Source organism: Lipophrys pholis (assembly GCF_963383615.2).
Source record: "Lipophrys pholis genome assembly, chromosome: 13".
NCBI classification, from domain to species: Eukaryota; Metazoa; Chordata; class Actinopteri; order Blenniiformes; family Blenniidae; genus Lipophrys; species Lipophrys pholis.
In genome coordinates, this window is record NC_137632.1 from 11,931,265 (window position 1) to 11,947,074 (window position 15,810).

Consider the following 15,810-nt stretch of genomic DNA (forward strand, 5'->3'; position numbering starts at 1 on the left):
AGTCTGTGATGTGACGGTGAAGCAGTAAGTTTAACACGTTACCTGTTTGGCAACCTCTCGAAGGCAGGCGACTCCCTGCTCGAAATTAGGAAACACCACCGATCCGTATTTCTGATACTCTGGCATGGGACGAATCTTCATCGTCACTTCAGTGACCACCCCGAGCGTCCCTGTGGGGAAAACGAAAAAAAATAAATAAATAAATCACAATCTGTGACCAGAAAAGTTCCTACGTTTTATTGTGATCACACCCTTTGAGAAAGGAACTCAAGACCATTTTCCAGAGCTCTGCTGCATGTCTCAAGGGACCCAAGGCCTGACCTTTGTCTCACATTTCACTCAGTGACTCTGGTTTTCTACCACACACCAGGGGACAACTAAGATTTATCAGCATAAGAGCAGGAGGAAATAAAGCAGGGCTCTATCAAAGGCTGCGAGGCCAACAGCAGCAACACATAGACAGGTACAAGGAAACCGCTGGCTGACCTCACGACCCGGAAAACAGGCAACTATTAGCTACCGTTGCTGCTGCAGGAGTCAAATTGCTTGTTTGAAAACCACACTCGGCTCTCCTGTCACATTGCAAATGTCCTTATGCTCATTACATTCTATTAAATAAAAACCTTTTGAGAAAATAATAATGGTAGAAAACATCTCGGCACGTCTGTCGTGCTCTGACCAGATGTGGCCAAAATATCTGTTTGAATGCAAGTTACAAAGCAAAACCTAAACCTTATTAACAACAAAGTACACAGAGAAACTGAAACGGCTGAACTGAACAGGCGGGTAATAAATTCATCTTTTTGAAAAGTGGAATAGTTTTCCTCATGACCTTGTAAAGAGCACAATCACATACACGTATAACACTGGCTCAAAATGTACTTTTGTCCCCATCGACCAGTGGTACGGGGAGATTTTTAAGATTCTGCCAATAGAGAGTTTAAGTTGTGGGCACCATTCTTAAATCATCTCCCAGGTCACATAGCAGACCTGGCACACAAGGGATGCTTTGTTATAAAGTGGCATCCCTGCAATTCTGCTGGGTCTTGATGGTGTTGGGGTTTTTTCTGCCTAAGCAATGCATTTTGTCATATAAAACCCATATTCTTTTTTTTTTTCTCCTCCCTTACCTCTTCTGTATCTAAAGATTAAATGTTGTGATCAACTCAGTTATAGTTAGTAGGTGTATTATATGTAGGTACTCCAATTGTTGCAGCTTTTCCCCCAAAAATCTGAGGTTCGTTTCTATAACATAACAAGGTCAGCATCACAAAAACAGAGACCTCCGTGTATCAAATGCACTGTCCTCTGACAGTATTTATTTTACCCTTTTAAAGTATGCTTACAGTTCCTAGATAAATTACAGTGTCAGTTGATATGAAATGATTGCCGTTTATATTAAAAATATTTTTAATATTTAAAAGAAGAAATAAAAAAAGAAATCAACCATGAATAATCTGGCTCGTTTCTAAATGTTATTTGCTCTTCACTTTTTGCTTTACTCTTGCCTGGAAGTCCTGCATTGTTATAGTTCACATTCATTTAATAGCTGTATCTCACATGAGTCCATTAGGGGTCTTCCTCAGCTTGTAATGGTTGTTAATGAGCCCTCTAATGTGACACTACATGCCACATGCTGCTCCCTAGTGGCCCAGTGGAAAACATGTAACTCCACTGGGCTTCAACAAAGGAGGAAGGAGGGCTCCTCCTTCTTCACAGACAGCGGGAGGAGCTACTGAGAGGAGAGGGGTGGGGGCTTGGATGAAGGAAGAGAGAGAGAGAAAGTGAGAGAGAGAAGGAGAGAGAGAGGGGAAGGGCATAAGGGAGGCAATAAAAGGAGCAAAGTAAAAAAAAAAAGAAAAAGAAACACTCTCTTGGGATGGATGCAATCCAACAAAATGCTAGTGTGCGATTAAGCCATTTTTACGGCAACTATCTGTGTGATAAAAACCTCATTTTACAGGATTAGTATGTGCAGAGAGGAATTAATGGCCAAGAAGGATCAGGACAATTATTAGAGAGGAAAAAAATAAAAACCTTGGTGGCGACACTCACTTCTTTACAATCAATCCTTTAACTCTGGACATTAGATGAGCCTTAACTAGCCTCATGTTATTCTCTCCACGTTTGAAAGGGGTTAAAAGGGAATAGAATTATCATTGATCATTCCAATCGTTTTTTACACCGGTTGTAATAGGGAGGAGGAAAAAAAACCAACCTATTTTGCATTCAGGCTCCTTCAAGGTCAGACAGATAGACAGACCTGTTGTTGTGCACAGAATGAGAAGCTCGAGGTTTCGCAGTAATTTCTGCTAAAATGGATGCCTTCTACTTATCATGCAGAGACGAGTTTAGGGTTTTAGTGTGGCGCTTTGCCGTTGTTGCTGTGGCCTACTGTCAAGCTGCAGGCTGGGGCTCTCCGGGTGATGAGGTAGATAATTTTAATGAGGCCATGTGGTGGGTGTGACCTCTTTAGTTTCAGTGTTAGGCCTCCCAGAAGAACATGCACTCCAGGAGACGTGTGGGACTCCCCCATCTCCGCGCCGACCACAGCAGCCATCTAATCTTTGATTTTATTACCTTATTTTATGATCTGGTCTCTTCTCAAAGCTCAGTTTTTTTCTCCCCAGGTGAGATATGTTACAAAAAGTGTTTTACCAAAAGGTACACACACACACACACGAGTCAATATATATTTGTCTAACTGTTATCACAAGTTAATGTTTAATCCTCTTTCTTAGTGGAAAAATAAATAAATCACATTTTGTTAAACTGTTGCGTGATGTTAGTACCAACATGTGTTATTTAATACGTCTACAAACAAAATGTTGAAAATGTATCCTGCAACAAACTTGACATTTTGTCATGTTTGTTAATTCACTATCTTAGAACTGAAAATCTTTAATTCTTGCAAATTGTTTCAGTTATATTAGAAATTCCCTGTCTGCTAATATACCTAAATAAGTTACATTCGTCAGAAGTCTTTCCCTTTCATTAGACAGTATAGAATACTCTCGTATGTCTATTCATACACCTGAAAAGCAAGAGGGTGAATATAAAACTTCACAGAAACACAAAGAGTTTGTGTGTGCAGCTCTTGCAGACATGCTAAATGTTCATTTCAACCTCTGTGCGGTAACTTAACATCAATAGTTGTTTTGAAAGCAATACTACATATATTTGCTATTTTGCATGGCCTTCATGAAACATTACTTCTGCTATCAAAATCATTTGTAATGAGTACAAATAGAGATTTCTGCAGCACTTCCAGTCCAGTCAGGGAGCAGATTGCTGAGCTTTGTAGGGTGAATATAAAGTTTGTTTCCACAGCTGTTTAACATAGTGATGCCAAGAGTCTCTGAACCCCCTCATTATGTAGGGGGAGCCTGGCATATGGCAGTATTCTCTGTGGGCATACACAAGGACAGGGCACTGCAGATGGGGAGCAGAGGACACTTGCTGGTTCCTAACTAACACCCCTCCAGATCACGTTTCCAGCCACGTTAGTTTAATGTGTAAGAGCCGGTCGGCATGAGAACCGTCCTGATGTTACGATTTCATCACAAGGTTTTTACGGGCGTGCACACAATCCCTCATTAGCACAAAGTTTCACACAACTGCACGTGTGCTCGAATGCCCTGGTCACACTGAAATCCGATCAGAGAGCTGACAAACCTTCTGAGCCCATGATGAAGTGGTGAATGTCCGGCCCGGTGGACATGCGTGGGCCTTGGCAGCTCTTTTCAATCACGCCTCGCGGGGTGACCATCTTTACATGGACAACCTATTTAATCAGAGCACACAGCAGGGCAAATAAACATCTAAATTCTGCTTTCACATACACATAAACCAAACAGAAACTTGGGCATAGTCATGCTTGTTAGACATGCATAGTTTAAGTGACACTGTGAGGTTAAAGTCCGCAAAACGCTTGCTAATCATTTTCTTTGTAAATATATTGTGGTAACTGTGTCACATGTCTCGAAAAAACAGGAAGGTGGGAAAAAAAAAAAAAAGAAAGAAAAAAAGTCATGTGACTTACAAGGTCCTCAATGTTTCCATAGATGTTCTTCTTCATGCCTGATGCTCTGGTTGCTACCCAGCCCCCCAGGGAGCTGAACTCCATGGAGTCGGGCTCATGCCCCGTGCAGTAGCCGCTCTCATTAAGCTGTGATGAAAAAAAAAAACAAAGCAGACTTTTTTTTTTTGCTTGGTTTTGTTTACTGTAGTCAAAAGCCAGCCAAATATGAGAAAACAGTGTTGTAAACCCACAAGAATGCCTTACTAATCAACACAAACCAGGAGCAAGCAGAGGAAAAAAACAAACAGAAAATAAGTGAGGTTACAGTTAATGGAACTATAAAAACTCTCACTTTATGCTACCAAATGTAACCCAAAAGAAGTAAAGAGAGAGCAGTGAATTATTTGGCGATGTTAAAGGTCAGTCTGTTTGCAGCACTGATGCCATGTATGTAATACCGACTGAATTTAATTTGATTTCATTGAAAGCATTTATCTTGGGTGCTTTACCATTTTGTTACTAGTGAAATTATAACAGTTGCTACACCACAAAAAGCTGTGCTCAGAATATTGGCAACATTTTTTCAACTTGTATAAAAAGAATGGATGCTACCGATATTGCAGTTCTGTGATATTATTGTTTATATATTTAGTTCATTTTATTTCCCTTCCTTGACATCTTTTCTCCTTTTGCTACATTTGTCAGATCAGTTCTTTTAATGTATATGTGGGTATTTGCAAAATCTATCTCTTTGATTAATGAATGGTACTATCATTTCATGGGAGGGTAAATTATATTTATCCAATGTGTTTGTAAGCATCGTTTTTTTGTATGTTTTGCAAAGAACCATTTGAAAAAAATGTCTCTGTAAAAGAGATGGGCTGTTTTTCCTAATCACTGTGATTCATAATAGTAGCTGCAAATTCATCTTTCACAGACGAAGAACACAAAATACTGTAAATGACTTTATCACATGTCGTGTGGGATTAACTTGACGACGTGCGTCTGCAGATATTTGTGCATTTGTGACACAAAAACAGCTTCTAAGAAAACAGCTCGTCAGATGCTCCGCCTCAAGGCTCCGGGAAGAATGTCATCAGGAAGGCGCCACGTCTCCTCGGGGCGGCCGTAACCCCAAAAGATTGCATCTTTAGGCACAACATTTAATAGTAATAATAATAAAGACCTTAAAGTATAACAACAATGAACCCAGAAGCACAAGGGTAAAGTCAGGCCTGGTTTTATCACAGCACTCCTCTGGAAGGCAGCTTTTAATGCCGACCCATCTGCTCTATCAAAACATCCCAGTCTGAATGCAGAGGTGGAGTCTGCTTTACATGCAGCTCACGGATTCCTCTACATCAAACACCCGCTCCTTCTCCATTTTTCTGAATTAGCTTGATGGTGCCATCTGCTCATGACCACCGTCTTACTCTCTAATCTTTCCCCTTCAGCACTCTGCTCCCATCTCACGCTCCTTCAGAAACCCCGTTCGATCGACAGAGCAGGGAGTACCAAGGTGACCGGGTGCAGGGATCCTGCATGCCCACATTCTCTCCGTTATAATTATGACCGTTATTTTCCAAGAAGGTATTTCAGAGAGTTAATATGGATGGACGAGCAGCACTTACCAGTCTCTCCAGATCCTGACCGACAATGCCAGCTTCGACATGGGCAGTTAAATTTTTCTCATCAATCCACAAAATGCGGTTCTGTCATAAACAACACAAACAGCAGGTTGTACACATTTACAATAATTTCTTTTTGTACAGATAACCAATTGGCCAGAACATTAAGGCCATTGACAGGTGAAGTGGATAACAATCATCTATTTATCGTGGCATATGCTATAGGGTCGAATATATTAAGCAGCAAATGAACATTTTGTCCGAAGAAAATACACAAAAGTAAAAAACTGGTACATGTGAAGAATAAAGTCTGGCTCGTGTTTTCAGGTCCAATGGACGAACCACTGCAACTCAAACTACTACAGAAGTTAATGCTAGTTCTGGTAGAAAGGTCTGAAAATACACAGATCAGTTTTTGCATATGCAGAGCAAACGGTGCTACTAAATAATATCTGGTGATAATGTTTGAGCTGATCAGTGTGCAATGTTTGTTTCACAGTGTAAAACCTCTGATTTGAAGTAACAGAATCCTAAAATATATTGTGTATCCCCATGTGTATCATCTGAACTCCGATTGTCCCTGCATCTGTCACGCTGCCTTAAAATATCTCACCGAGACATAAACATAGCTCTGAGGAGAAGTCCCTGGAGACAGTTTGCTTTCAACGCCGTACGCTTTTCTCCACCGAGTCTGAGAATAAATGTTTACAGAGAGGCTGCAGCGTGGAGACAACACTCCGTTTCTTTGAGGTTAACATCTGATTCCAAATATGTGGCTCCAGTTGAGGTCGCTGGGCTGCTGACCGACCCCTACCTGCAGGAGGTCATCTCATACATGCTATCAATTATCCTCCAAAGGTAATAAACTTTATGTTCCTGGCACATTGCTCCTTTCATGTGCCTCCATGGGAGCCACCTCACCTCTGACCGCTGACACACAACTCTGGCTGCTGATGTCTGCGGCACCGAATTCAATGACTGGTAAGACTAGCAGCATGCAGACAGCTTGTATATCACATCAATGTGTGACAGGATCAAAGGACTGTACTGCTGATAATCTGATGCAATTTGTTCAGAACTGAATCATAGTTTGTTTCTCTACTTGTTTGTGACGCCACTGCAGTTAGCCAGGGCGAACAGAAAACAACAGCCTGTTGTGAGCTTGGTGGGCCCCAGAGGTTGTCAGATAACAGGAGGAGGAGATTGTGCTACTTTCACTGGATCCTACATGCAGACATGGAGCAAACAAACCAAAATACATTTTGAAAGAACCGATTAATCAGTTTATGACAATTTTAGGTGTCGTGTCTCTTCAACTGCTCCATTTTACAGAGGCAAGCAAATCTTTGCAACTTGCACCAATTGGCAAGTCTTCCCGCAGGATGTCCTTTCTGCTCCAACCCCCTCACTCAAGGTCACGACTTAACGCAATGCGACATCTACTATGAAAACAATTTCCCTGCAAAAATTACAATTTACTGTATGATTTCTAAACCAGCCATTACACTTTGTATTCCGCATTTTCTACTAACGTTGCCTTGAAATATCTCTGATAATGCCCTAAATGCCCTATGTAGCAGTGTGAATTGACAGCATAAGACACAAGAGCAACGTCACAGCAACCAGGTGCAAAAATAATATTGCTAGTCGAATAAAACAAGTCAATCTTATTGAGGAATTTTAAGTTAAAACAAAACTCTACATGTCTATTGAATGGGATCACTGACAGATAACACATTCTCCATGAAAGTATTCAACCAAAGTGAACAGATAAACAGTCACACCCACACCTGACAAAAGTTTCTTTGGCTCCACTCTCATGTGTGCCGCAACAGTTTTTGTGAAGTTTTATATCTATATATTTTAACGATATTGATACATTAAGTCAACCTCTATTCATATACAGAAATGCTTTTTGCATGGTGCATTTTTTTTCTGAAACAAAACTTTCAGCTTACAATTTTAGACTCTTCACTAAATTCCTGTGATATTTGAAAATGTATAATAAAGTACTTTATTAGTTATTCCTCGTCAGAGCTGCAAGCACTTGCGTACCATCTGTGACGTATCCAAAGAGACAATGGATCGAGTCTCCTCTCGGGGACACTCCAAGGCACTGGAGACGCTTGTCCCTCCTGAAAGAGAGAAAAACAACTTGTACAATAGAGCCTCTTTTTTTTTTTTTTTTTTAACAGCACAGTTTGGCTTGTCATAGCAGAGAAAACACAGGACGGACTGGCTCAGTTCGCCTTAAATATCCCAGTGCTCCATACATAGCGAACCAGCTTGAAACAAACTGGGGATCCAACATGAGTAAATTCCAGGAGCCATCAATAAACATGTGCGTTCACCTACTGTGACAGGTTAGGAAATTATATAATGGTATGCATTAGAGTTTCCAACATGTTGTGTAATTAATATTATACTAATTAATGTCATATTAAAATAAGGTTTGATGTGGCTGAATGTTTGCCTTTATATAAACAAACTAGTTAAAAGTTTGGACACATTCTGATTCAATGTTTTGTCTTCCGTTTCTTCACTATTTACATTCAAGATTCCCACAGAAAGCCTCAAAACAATGAATGAAAACATATGGAATTTTGTAGTAAACAAAAAAGTGTGGCAGAACTCAAAAAGTGTTTTATATTTTTGATCTTTTAAATTAGCCACCCTTTGCTGTGCACTCTAGATGAGCTTCATGAGGTCGTCAGCTGAGTTTAGGTCAGGTGACTATGGAGGGCAAGTCATATATATATATATATATATATATATATATAGGATAGTAGTTAATTAATGTGCACGTTTAATTTCTTATGTGTATGCAAATGCTAGTGAAATGACAACAAATGAATGACAAATTAATTTAACCTTGAACACTCTGAATATCCTGAACTCTTAAATTCATAACTGTGACGCTCCCACAGCTTAAACTATTTAACTCACTATTTTGTCACATTTAAGTGGTTTATTTTTAACACATTACTTTGTGAGTTTTAAATGCCCCTGAGAAGTTCATGTTACAAACGTGTGACATGCTGGCGAATCAGAATGTAATGGAAAAGTCCATTTTTACAATAGTTTAATTCAAGCACTAAAACTTATATATATACATACTGACAAATACTTACCTGACCAGGCTTTTCATTAAATCTTTCTAATTTTAGCTTAAAAGTAGTGAAAGTTAAAAAAAAATACCATAACATTTTTTTTTTAAAGAATGCTTTTAATTACATCAAATATTGATTTCTTTTTTTTTTTTTTTTTTTTTTAAAGGAGTGATGGTTATCAGAATTCAGAATTTTAGTTTGCGTCTTGAGTGTGCCCATAACTGAAAAATCCATGTACTTGTAAAGTTTGTAATGTTTTTGCGATGCACCTGTATAGATTTCAAATGAGCTTGTCCATATGTTTATGTGAATAAAAAAGAATCTTGCAGCAAACACGTTTTATAATTTCACAATATTTTAACTAGAATGTTACAGACAGAATGTATTATGTTATTTTACTTTGACTGGATGGTTAAGACTTTCACTGCATCAATGAGAAAATTACTTTTATGGATTACATATTTATATATATCAGCTATTTACCACAATTATGGAGTTGGCAGTACTAAATGATATTGTGTGAGACCAAAACAAGATAGGTGGCTTAATCTCAGTGTGTTGCCTCAGTAAGACACTGACTGCTATTATCTTTATGTTCGGATACTAAAATCTCACAACAAATCAGGAAATTCTGTCAGTCGTACTTAATGTACCCTTTACGGTCATTGACCATAGGGCTAGGTTGTAATGTTTCAAAAGCAGAGAAAGAGAACAAAGATGCATTAAAGTTAATCTCATGCGGTATGTATATGGTAACTTTTTTGTATGCATGACTTACCTCCATATGGTATCAAACAAACATTGTGTTTGCACGCCAGCGCCACTATTTTCTCCACATCACTGTGACAGTCTGCAATAAAACACACAATTTAAAAAAGAATAAACAGAAAGCATGATAAAGGAAGTGTTTTCAGCAGCCATCTGCCATAGTAAATGCTCATATAACAAAAGCAAATACATCGCAAAGGAAATAGAGGGTAGGATGTAACGCTATATGCACACAGTAGACAACATGTGGATACTGGCTGCCTGTGCCATTAGAGTAGGAGGAACCGGCTGAGAGACGGGGCATCTTTATTTGCCCGGGGCTTTTCTTGGGCGGAGTAAGCCTGTATTGAGCTACGCTCTCTTGGGTGGGATGTGCTGGATCAATACAGATGTGTTTTAGCCAATCACAGGGCCCACATCCATTCACACTATGGAGTGGAGTGGAAAGAGCAGCAATGCCCACCCACATGGACGCGCCTGGCTGGTCCCGGGAGTCACTGACAAATGCTCATATTCTGGTACAGTTTGCCATCCAATGGATTATACCTTGACACACTTAAGTTCCAATTAAAATACACAGCTCGACTTGAAAGGACAACGCAGGGATGTAAATGATTGATCAAATGCGGGCGTATATGCGGGAACGGGGAAAAGTTCAGATTTGGTACCAGTGTAGATAAAAATATTCTTACATTTGCTCTGAGATTTGCTGCTCATTTGGGAGACTGCTAATCAAGTTTCAGCCATCAGTCAAGACTCATTTGCATGATAAAATAATGCCGACCAAAACAAGAGAAAACCAATCTCGGAATCATAATTCAAGCGTGTGCTGTGCACGGCCAGACTGTGGAGTATTGGGTGTCAACCATCCTCCCCCTGACGCTTCTTATTAAGCTTCCACTCATACATATTAATATCCCTGCCTCTGCAGAGATTAACCCTTTAAATCACTAAAGCCAGGAGGAGGATCAGTGACGCTGTGTGGGTGGAGGGAAAAAGAACGAACCGATGGTTCGGGGAAAAAAAACCGTCACAGTGGTAACAGGGATAAACCGTCTCGGTGAACTCACTTGGCCAAACCACCATATCTGGAACACGGCCGAGTTTCCCCTCTCGTAGTGCAAAGATCTCATGTAAGCAGTGGCCTGAAACACATACATATGATCACATTTACCATGGATTACCACAATATTGCTACATTAAACACAGGATTTTGTGAATTACAGACATTACAAAGGTGACTATGTATGTATGCGATTTCTATTCTCTGCATTACCGTGGGCTCGAAACACCCGGTCCTCTGCGTCGTGAGAGAAGAGAATACTTGTGGATTTCAGTTCCTCCACGAAGGCCTCATTTAAAGTGGGAGGCTGCACAGCACTGCTATTCAGAATGGGCTGAAACAAAACAAACCATTGTGGTTTTAGTAGCCGTGACTATGCGTCGTACATTCACCCAAGACACAACAAATCAACGAACTGCGCTCACCGTTGCTGGAGTTTTGTGCTGAAGGCTGGCGCCAAATGTGCCCTCAAACCAATCTTTCAGGCCCGGGATGATCATACCACTCAGTCTATACCTGGAGTGAAAGAAGACAAACAGAGAAAACCACTCATTAAATGTAACCAACCAAGTCTCGTGCGTTGGAAGACTTCGAGCAGCAGAGGCACAAAAAAAAGGAAACAAGCATGAAAATATCGAAACGCTTTATGTGGATTATTAAAAAGCACATCCTCGCATAATGATAAAGTATGATGTTTTAGTTGAAGGACGTTACCAAACAAGCAGAGCAGCAGTGGTTGTCTGATCTCATATATCAACTTTCATGTAATTGAGCTACTGGGTGAGCGTGTCAGGGGATCGTGAGGCACTGGCCCAAAATAATACGAAATGCACTCGATAATGAAAACTCCTTTCAAACGGTGAGACTAGAAGCAGCACCAGCCGAGGTTTCAGATAGAAGATTTTAAAGCAGGTTGTTGCAAAAGCTTTGACAGAGGTAAACCATTTACTATGCAACATCCTCCAGATCAATACATGACCCAAAACAACCAGACCGGCAAGTCAGGTGGTCACTAACAAAACAGTCGAAGTGCAAGTCTTCATGCTGAACTGACGCCATACTCAAAAACTTCTCTAATCTCTTGCACCCAAATCTCCGGTTTCTCTTGCTTCATACAAATAAAACTTTCTAGAGGAACTAAAAAAAACTTGGGAAGAGAAAATGATAAATTTTTGTCTCCAGTGGAAAATCGTTTCTGTGACCGAGTTTAGGAAGGATTAAAAAACCCAGCCGATGACCTTCTCCTATAGCAAGGAACACTTCAGATGCCAGCCACTAGGTGGCAGTAGCACCACATAGTTGTGAGAGTAGAAAGGGAACAGGAGCTGAATATAAAGACTGAGTTCAGAGGAGGATCTGTGAAAAAGATCAATGCATTCCTGCAGCCTCAAGTCACACAAGCAGAGTGGATGGTGAGGCTTAACACCAAAACTGAAACAAGATTAAAGGCAGCGCCGATTGATTCCTCAGAATCACTGATAGAAAAAATACAAACTATATGAGAGCAGTGTGTGCTGCTAAAATGTACCTTTTTCCAGTGAATTCCGCTTGGCCTTTCTTGTTGAAGAGGAATTTTGTATCGCTGTATCCCCAGCCATTCCACTTCATAATCTCCTGCCTGTGGAAACATAAACATGTACTTTACTATGCACAATACACTTGGCATGAGATAGCATTACCAGACATAGTAACCAAAAAAAATGGTTAGTCCTTGAAGTGCTCAGACAGTTCTTTAGAAGATTTACAGTTATTTCAAAGTGAATTACTCCTGATTTTTCCCTAGCTGAAAATCACTGAAACAAAAGTCAAATCCTGCTCAAATTACAAAATCATTCAGAGATTTTTGAATTTATTTGAAGGTGTTATTTAACCCGAACTTGCACATTCACAACAAGCGTGGCTCCAGACAGACGCTCCTACAATATCAATATTGTCTTATCAACACACAAGCTTTAAGGTCGCGCTCACACAGTAGCACGAACACGAGCGACACTATCAAAACTACAAACCCGTCAGCAGATGGAAGCGAGCAGACACTCCCTGAGCTGTGAGCGATTTCCATCTAACACGCTCAACTATTTTACAGTTATGGTGTCTGTCAGATGTTCGTACGCACTGTTAGCTTCTAAACTGCTCGTGTTTATGATGAGGTCCAAATGTGTGTGCAGGCCTAACAAGTTTCAGCGAATAACTCAACAATCCACCTCGGCGGCATGCAAACAGCAACACTGCTTTCTGACTTCTGCTGCACAACCAGGGGACGACTTTGAGAAGAAGCTAACGGACAGTGAAAGTGGAATTTATCAAACAAAAATACTCAGTTACAAGCGAGGGACTTTTCATTAAAATCGCTGGCTTCACAGGCAAAGATGAAACTTCCTAACCCGGTACTCTAATACAGCAGGTGGTCAGTGTGCTGTGCTGAGATGTGTTGCAGAAAGACAGGTCTACAACCACTTAGCGATCCACTATAACTCATGTGACGTCCAGGACAGGATGCTAACACTGGGGTAAAAGCCATTATTAAGATTAATACCTGCCAGAATGGAGTTTCTGATAAATTACGAGGGACTGCAGGAATGAGAGTGACACCCTAAGTCACTTTAATGAATACTCACCGTGAGCTGCTGAACATACCTAATACATACATACAGATGTATCAGTAGAAAGAATGCTACTCGGTCAGTGAGACGACCTGCTTTCTCTACAACAGGCACCTGCAGTTTCGGGTCATTAGCAAGCTTCTGTTAGAAGACAATCGTTGGTTTATTTGAATTTATCCTGCAAAGCTGCTTCTGTGCATCTTGACAGGCACATAGCACACTTCACTCACACGTATGTCCACTCTGGATGCAAGTGTGCTTTCTGTTGCTGGTCCGAATTTCTTTCCATACTAAAGATTTGATTTTTCCTGAGCAATTTCTGGACAACTTAGAGTGTGCCACATGTTGTAGAGACTATGGAGCAAATCGTCAATCTATCATGTTGAGCCAAATTAATTAAATAGCCACATTATTCCGACGAATAAAAAAAAAAAATGTGACCGAGATTCTAATTCTAATCTAACCTGTCTACCTTTAAATGATCAAATAAAATTTCATTTCACAAATATTTAACCTTATAACGATGCAGTGGAAGGCAGGCCTGTAACGTTGAACAGATCTCTTAATGTACAGAGTTACATCTCAACAACAATCAAGTCATAGCTTGCCACCTTCAACATTGTTTCAACCGCAAGTGATGTTTGCATTCTTTGCACAGGAGATTACATTTCTCGACTGGTGCATTGCAGTGTGGAGACTGATGAGTAGATGTAGGGTAAAGACGGTAGTTTGCCTCTGGGCCTGTTTAAGTTTAGGGTGAGGCATATGTCTGGAAAAGCTCTTAACTGAAAGCAACCTGTATAGCAGGATTTATGCTTGAAAAACCAACAGACTAGTCATACAAGAAAGATAACAGTTAACATACTGAACTGAGGAAGTGTCTTCAGGAGCTTTCCAAACAATCTTATTGCCACAGTCCAGCTGGGACAAAAGTAAACAAAAAGTTAAAGTGAAGGAGCTCATCAGACACGGCTTTATACGATTTCTGCATACCAATATACCATTTTCTGGTATTTTTTGTGGATGATAGTGGCTGACTGTTTCCCCATCTAGTGAACAAACACAGGCAAATTCAGACAAAACACTTGTATTATGTGTCTGTACGTCTCCAGCATATCAAACAAATACTTTACGAAGTGATGCACTGCGAGTCAACATTACTGCACAAGACAACCTTAAACCCTAATAAACTCAACATAGGCAGGGTTTATTGTAGCATTACTGACCTGGATCATATTAAATTGCATAAGTCTAAGTGCTTGGTGATGATCGTACACTTTACTGCTGTTGTCTGAGACTGACACTAGATGTCAGTACAGTGTGGAGGCATTTCCTCAGAAGGAGCCACCCTGCCAATAGGTTGAAAGTCAGACCACCATTTGTTCCGACCAATCAGATCAACAGAACAGACAAGTTTCATATCTACACCCAACTGTTGTCATCGTTTCACTTGAAGATCCCTACTTTCCAGCTATAATATAGATTTTCTGTTTTAAAAAAGCAAGTGAAATGGTGCGTGTGTAAATTAATAATCAAAATAAAAGTAAGTTGTGTCATTAAGGGAAAACAAGTAGAAATGTCGCCAGCATCGACACTTTCAGTCCGCAGACATACAGACCAGTATAACTTGTCTTATTGCTGGAGGGAGAGTGGTAAACCTGGAAAACAATGTAATCACAGCGGGGATCGAACTCAGGACCCCCGACTGGAGCCCACCTCGACTGTCTCATCTTCACTGTCACTGGAGGAGCCGCGCTAACGACTGGCAGACAACACTTCATTGAACTTTACAAATGATCAGATTAGTAATAACCCAAGATATGATGAAGAGCAGGGGAAACTAATGCAGACTAACTTAGTTAAAGTCGACCACACCGGCTGATAACCCAAACCGCACCCACCCCGTAGAAAATGAATGGCTTATCTGGAGCTAACAGGCTAACTTAGACACCGCGCAAGTCTCGAGTCTCCAGACGTCAATAATGTTTAGACGGGGGGAGAAACCCGGTTTGTCACAGCATGTCACCCCGGTAACTCTCGTCAGGCACACGGTGTGCTGACGTTTGATTCAACGACGAGCTAAAAGCCAGAGAGGATAGACCCTCGTCCAGCGCTCCATCGCCGCCTCGTACCTCCTCCTCGGCACCGTCTTCTCCTCGCTGGACACATCCGCTTCCTGGGCTTTGCACTCCGCGGCGAGGACGGCCACGGGTCTGTGTAGGTGCCCGGCAATTACGCCGAGTCTGTGCTGTGCAGCGCGCTGCCTGTCGGAGCTGCCGCCGCTGCTGTTGGCCGCCATGCTGCTTCCGTGTTAGTGACGGGAGCGAGCGGATCCATGAGCGGCTGTCAGAGGTCAGCGCAGGGAAAGTGGGCTGCGTTCATGGTCTGTGGGAAATACCACATTCCGGACAAATGAGGCGCATTAACGGCCCCATGACACCGTGTGGACCGAACCGGACACAGTGGTGGGTGTGGAGGCTCCAGACGCCAACTCTCACACAGTTTGATATAGCTCTCGTCAAATATATCTACCATATAAAACTTGTTAGGGGGTACTACGATTTGTTTTACCCCCTTTTATTTTCTTTAAGATTTTGGACAATTTGCACCTTAGAAA

General features: G+C 41.0%; 1 protein-coding gene across 1 annotated transcript in view; it reads right to left on the reverse strand.

Annotated features, from left to right (window-relative positions):
* The window catches only part of agps (alkylglycerone phosphate synthase), a 28,524-nt gene extending 12,999 nt beyond the window's left edge, over positions 1-15,525 (reverse strand). The window contains exons 1-11 of the mRNA XM_080478380.1: positions 15,326-15,525; positions 12,119-12,208; positions 11,016-11,106; positions 10,804-10,924; positions 10,598-10,672; positions 9,538-9,609; positions 7,705-7,784; positions 5,653-5,733; positions 4,043-4,168; positions 3,676-3,784; positions 43-170 (exon numbers count right to left, since the gene is read on the reverse strand). Of these exons, the coding sequence (XP_080334506.1) occupies positions 43-170; positions 3,676-3,784; positions 4,043-4,168; positions 5,653-5,733; positions 7,705-7,784; positions 9,538-9,609; positions 10,598-10,672; positions 10,804-10,924; positions 11,016-11,106; positions 12,119-12,208; positions 15,326-15,492 (1,140 nt within the window). The 5' untranslated portion in view covers positions 15,493-15,525. The remainder of the gene's footprint in view (positions 1-42; positions 171-3,675; positions 3,785-4,042; positions 4,169-5,652; positions 5,734-7,704; positions 7,785-9,537; positions 9,610-10,597; positions 10,673-10,803; positions 10,925-11,015; positions 11,107-12,118; positions 12,209-15,325) is intronic.
* Between the last annotated feature and the right edge of the window lie 285 nt (positions 15,526-15,810).